This window comes from Aplysia californica, unplaced genomic scaffold (genome assembly GCF_000002075.1).
Source record: "Aplysia californica isolate F4 #8 unplaced genomic scaffold, AplCal3.0 scaffold00230, whole genome shotgun sequence".
NCBI classification, from domain to species: domain Eukaryota; kingdom Metazoa; phylum Mollusca; class Gastropoda; order Aplysiida; family Aplysiidae; genus Aplysia; species Aplysia californica.
In genome coordinates this window covers 947451-953195 of record NW_004797500.1, presented here as the reverse complement: position 1 = coordinate 953195, position 5745 = coordinate 947451, and the positions used below count along the sequence as shown (strand labels likewise).

General features: G+C 46.0%; 1 protein-coding gene across 1 annotated transcript in view; it reads right to left on the bottom strand.

Moving 5' to 3' along the window:
• Positions 1–946: 946 nt before the first annotated feature.
• Positions 947–5745, bottom strand: part of LOC101853390 (dopamine receptor 2) — a 15535-nt gene continuing 10736 nt past the window's right edge. The window contains exon 2 of the mRNA XM_005099942.3: positions 947–5666. Coding sequence (XP_005099999.1) covers positions 3256–4833 — 1578 coding nt within the window. The 5' untranslated portion in view covers positions 4834–5666 and the 3' untranslated portion in view covers positions 947–3255. The remainder of the gene's footprint in view (positions 5667–5745) is intronic.

Genomic DNA, 5745 nt, shown 5'->3' with positions numbered 1-5745 from the left:
CCCTCTCTAAAGGGAGCGACAATGTGTTAATAATGGTGTGTAAGCATTACAGTCGAGAGGATAGCACAGTAAATTTTGATTCTATTGTAGCCTCAAAGAGAGGCGATATAGCACCCATGTAGCCCCAAGCATAAAACAGACGATATTATCATAAGGTTGGGGATACACCGTCTCTTCTCTGAGTAAAGTGACTTAGGAGTGGCAAACGCCCAGGTTTGGTTGTTTGTTAAATCGACAGGTGTGCGGAATCTGTGATCTAGAGGATACTGAACTCTACTGGATGTGACCAAAACGTGACGTTGTGGCCTAGCACCTTAGTCGCCGTCGTATCATGATGTTGGTGGTGACAATGATGTAGAAATCGTGAACCATAACCTTCAGCGACAAGCTACCAGCTGTACCCCCTATCTCGTTGATATGTGTGGTTACAACTTTATTTTATGAAACGCAGTTGAAGACTACAAGGGAAAAACGACTGTAGTCACAAATTAAAAATCGCGAGGGTGCCAATATTGAACGTTGCTGACTCATAACTGTATTTCTGTTCAACTGTTGGTTGATGATTATTGTTGTTAGATTTCCAATTGAACAACACTTAACAATAAACCACCAGTCCAAAAAAAATGGAAATTACGAGTCCACAAGCTTTTAAAATTGGCACACTAACAATTTCCAGTTTGTGACTACAGTTGTTCTCCCATTGTGCTCTTCAGTTTGTCTGGCCATCTGTAACACTATATTTTATTTATAGAGGTCAGAAATCACATGCTAATGAAACAAAAGTTCTTAGTATATCGGCACACGTCACAACAAAGCATTTATTAAATGAAATGATTAGATAGCTTTAAATCTAATGTAGCCTTTACGTATTATCCCATATCTATCGGACATCATGTATATCATGTCTAAGTCCATATGTTGGGTTTTTTTTCTTCTTTTTTCTTTTTTTTTTCTTTTTTTTTTCTTTCTCAGAATGACCTCAAAGTGACCTTTATGTTTCGGATCCTTTCATTAATTCCTAAATCTTAATTTTAGCACTACATCACAATATACGCTACTAGATTCTAAAACCACCGAACGCCCCGCTCCAAAAGCTCCTAAAAGCATTATGCCCTAGGAATTATAACAGTTTGCAGATTTTGCAGATTTTACAGACCACTGACTCGAATCATGATAATATCCTAGATCCTGAACTGCCAGGGTTGCCGCTCTTTGTTCTCAGAGAAAAAATTGCTGTGCAGCGTGCGCACCATGGGCGTCCAAATGAAGAGAAAAAAACAATCTGGTCATAGCCGAGTGCATGCAGCACCTCTCATCCCCCCCTCCCCTTCCCTCCTCCACCTGCCGTTCATTTGGCTCCAACTTGAGCCAATGTGCACTCATGGTGAACCGGAACTACGTCAGAATACACGATTTAGGGTACAGATAATACATGTCAATGGTGAAGACACGGTGTACTTGTAATGAAGGCTGATAAAACATAGAGGCAGAATAATGCATGTTTTCGTGAGAGAGTACTTCAGTGGCTCAATGATTCGGAACTCGATCAAGACAAGAAGGGCAGAAACGTGGATAAGAACGGGGTGAACGGTTTCTTCATCGCCTCCTTCTTCAAATATAATTTATTCCTCTCAGACACGTACTTTGAAACAACAGCCAAACGATTTTCCTTCGAATTGACTTGTCTTGTGCCTAGTAGGACGATCAACCGGCTGAACCATAATCGATGATGGTGAGAGCGTATTATGTAAAGTCCACCGTAACGTTTCAATGAATTCGAAGGCGCTGTTATTAAGAGTTCTTTGAATGAAGTGGTTGTGAAAGGTGATCATGATTTTTATGGCGCTGTCAACCCAAAATGGGTGCATTGTTGTCTTGTATATGTACATAATCCAATATGGCGTCTTATCTAATCATCCTGAAAAAAATCATCGTAACCTCTGATCATGCTCTGATTTCTCGACCTGTACAAGAAAAATCTCGACCTATTCTAATTATCATTATGGGTACACCCTTCACTCAAAATATCACACGTTTCCAGCTGCAGTCACCGCTTGTTGTATTATCATGACAAGATTTTAACTTCATTATTTTTCGGAGAGTTAGGTGGGGAAGGGGGGGGGGAGAACTGAATTGCACACTATATATTACTGCACAGCTTCACACGCTGTGTCAAAGACTAGATACAATCTAACCTGTATTCTTTGTTTTTTGTTAGGGGCTTTACAAATAAGGCGTGAAAACATTTAGGTATAAGATTGTGAATCTTGGAGTTCCATTTTCTCAAAAGTATGCGTCATGGAATTAGAACCCTGTCATTCTAAAGGAGCAATGCTCCATACCAATTCCAAGAGCACATAAAATGCAGCTTTTTAGTGTTCGATGATATACAATCAACACCATAATCTCAATCTGTGTTGCATCTGAACACTGCAAAGAACCAAAACTTTACGTGCATGGGATTATGAGGACTCCAACGAAAGAATTGGCACTTCTCAACTGATTTTAAGAAAAGCAAGCAGCCCATTTTCCATTAGAAACCGCCCTGATTTTCAAAGCCTGCCCAATTTTTTCTTTTCAGTTTTCTCGGTGCCGTGATCGTTTTATCTTTCGTAATAAGATGGGAAGAGACAGAATATTCCATTATAGAGTAAAACGGAAAAGATAGGCTTATAACTAGGGAAATATAAAAGGAGACTACGCCCATTCTTTCGCCCGTGTCCTCATAGACAACCCTGCTTTTCTCACCTTGGCATAAATACAAAACATCTTTGCCCAACACTCTTTGACCATTAAAGATAAAGTAAAGACAACAGATGCTGGGCTTCCTTATCGTGTTCCGGTAAATGCTGTGTCTTGTCGGTTCCCCCTGAGCGTCCAGCAAATCATGCAGTTGCATAAAAGACTTCAACCCGTCTGATACAAATGGTCATAATTTAAAAACATTTCGCTGTTCATTCATGCGACTTAATAATAGTATCCCTCAACTTCTGGTAAACAAGAAATGCACGCACATAGTTCATAGTAAGATTTCCAAACACAAGCGAATACACCTTGAAGATGTTTTAGTATGGAGTCGTGTAGATTTAAATACAACCAAGACAAATGTGAGTTCTTGGACACAGTATTAGTATCCCCTGTTGTATTCTCACATCGTGCAAACACACACTTTGAACACGCCTCTGCATCGACACATTTACACTCTTCCAATCACGTGTACTTTAGACAGTCTTCCTCTAGGAAGCCCCTGTGGCGTCATATCCGCATTGGTACGCACGCTCGATCACTGCAGGTGACGGAGAAACTTGAGGTGGACAGACTGCTCGTCTGCTGGTACGTGTGCTTGATGTTGTGGCTATAACGGTAGCGCGGACAGCAGAAGATCATTTTGCTGAAGGCGCGCCGGAAGTCTCTCATGGACAGTGCGTATATGATGGGGTTCATCCCAGAGTTGATGTACCCTAGCCAGGTGAACACAGGGAACAGAACCTCGGCCCGGTACACGCACTTTTCCTGGCAGATGCCCAACAGAACGTTAAGGCAGAAGAACGGGACCCAGCACATTATGAACACCCCAACGACAATGCCCAAAGTTTTGGCGGCTTTCTGTTCGCGGGCGAGTTTGGTGATCTTTTTACTAATCGCAAAGTGTCTGATCTTCTTGCTGATGAACGTGGTGGAGCGTGGCTGTTGGATGTGGTTGTGTTGGCTGTTGCCATGGTGATGGTTGTTGCCGTGGTGATACAGATGGTGTCTGCTGGAGCCGGTGAGCGGGCTCTCGCTCTCGCTGTCCTCGCTGTTACGATGGTGCTGCTGCTGCTGCTCGAATCCCCCCGGCCCCGACCCGCCCCCTCCGCTGTGATTGTTGGTAGACTCGTTACGTAACCGGTACCCTCCTCGGTGTATCCTCAAGGTCATTAACTCCCCGTCGTCTCCGCGGGGGCAATCGGCCGTGACCTTGCTCCCGCACTTAATGCCCTCTGTCTGCGCGAGTGCCGCGCGGTATATCTTGGCGTAGACGAACATCATGATGAAGGTGGGTATGTAGAAGGACACGACGGATGAGATGATGAGATAGGCGCTGTCGGTCGTGAACTGACACTTACCCGTGTCCATCACGGCCTGCACCTGGCGCCACCACGCGATGGCAGGAAAAGAAATACCGGCGGAACACGCCCACACCAGCGCAATCAGTAGACAGACTTTGTGGTTGGACATGTTGGTTGGGTAGGCGATGGGATCCGTTATGGCCCAGTACCTGTCTAGAGATATGACGCAGAGATTTAAGATGGACGCCGTGGAAGCCAGCACGTCTAACGAGTGCCAGAGGTCGCACCAAGCCTGGCCGTACAGCCATCGTTCATACGTCATCTCCTGACTGATGCTGAAGGGCATCACGACTCCACCCACCATCACGTCGGCGACTGCCAGCGACACGATGAGGTAGTTGGTCACCGTGCGGAGGTACATCTCCCTGGCCACAGCCACGATGACCATCATGTTCCCCGTGACCACGATAAAGCTGAAGGACGCCAGGAGCACGCCCAGGGCCGGGTGTTTGAGCTGGAGAGCCTGGGGGTCAGAAGCGTTGACCGATGTGTTGATGGTGGTCACTACGAACTGTGGGTCAGTGAAGTTAGGGGCGGCGTGACCCACATGCCCCTGGTAGCTCCCATTGGACAGGTCGAGGTAATCATCGTAGACAAAGAGCTGAGAGGCGTTAGAGCTCGCGTTTTGCATGTACGGGCGTTTTCTGGACGAGCGGGAGGTGTCCTTGTTGGGGAAGCTAGTCGTGGCCGAGGATGGGGCGTAGGCAGCCCGGCCTCTCCGCATAGTAAGTGCGCCGTGCTAGAGAATAAACCTGCACACAGAGGCTGGCAGCTGGTCCGAGGTATTTCTCAAGAATCTGTGCCACGTATCCCCACAAACATGTACTCCAAATCACACTTTTCGAACACGTAAGAATCAAGAAGTATTATCCGATGAGTATCAAATACGGACTATGCTTCTTTGAACACACTAAGTAATCTCCCCTTTGATGACGATTTAGAATGGAACTGCTTTCAAACACTTATCTCCTTCCCTCGAGCTAGTCGATGTTCAGCAGAGGTATCTACGTAGATATTACAAATGGCATCAATCAGCCAGAAGCTTGGGGTGATTTGTGAGTTGAAACAGGTAGAAATTATCATTCGCTTGTATTATCATTCAAGACGAATGCTTTCCCTCTGTGGAGTACCCCGGAACAAGACGCGTGAAGAAAAAACAACAGGATTGGCTCAAACGCTGTGGAAATCTTCCCCTGATAACGGACCGTAGATCTCCTTAGTGGTTGCCCGGGATTTCTTGGAGTACGTTTCTGTAGCAGGTAAACTGGTCGTGAGAAGATGGGCCAGCCATGTGCGAGTAACCCATTCCACCAGACAGGGACCGAGCAATCAACCACAGCTCATTGAAGCGTTGGACTGGGCGGGGGGCAGCCGGCTGGGAAAAGGGCGGTAAGTGAGGTCCGTCCAGGTGTGATAGCGCCACGCTTATCTCCTCTTGTCGCCAGGACTAATGCAGCGTACTGGGATGGTGCGACTGGCCAAAGGGGTCATTTGATAGAGGCGGAGGAATCTCCTCACTTAGGGCTGCTTGTCTGTGAACGTCACTGCAGGAGTGATCTGGAATATGAGAAAGGAGGACAAAGATGAGAGAAGGGTAAACCTGAGATTGCAAAAACTGGCAGTGTAAAAGGGGTGG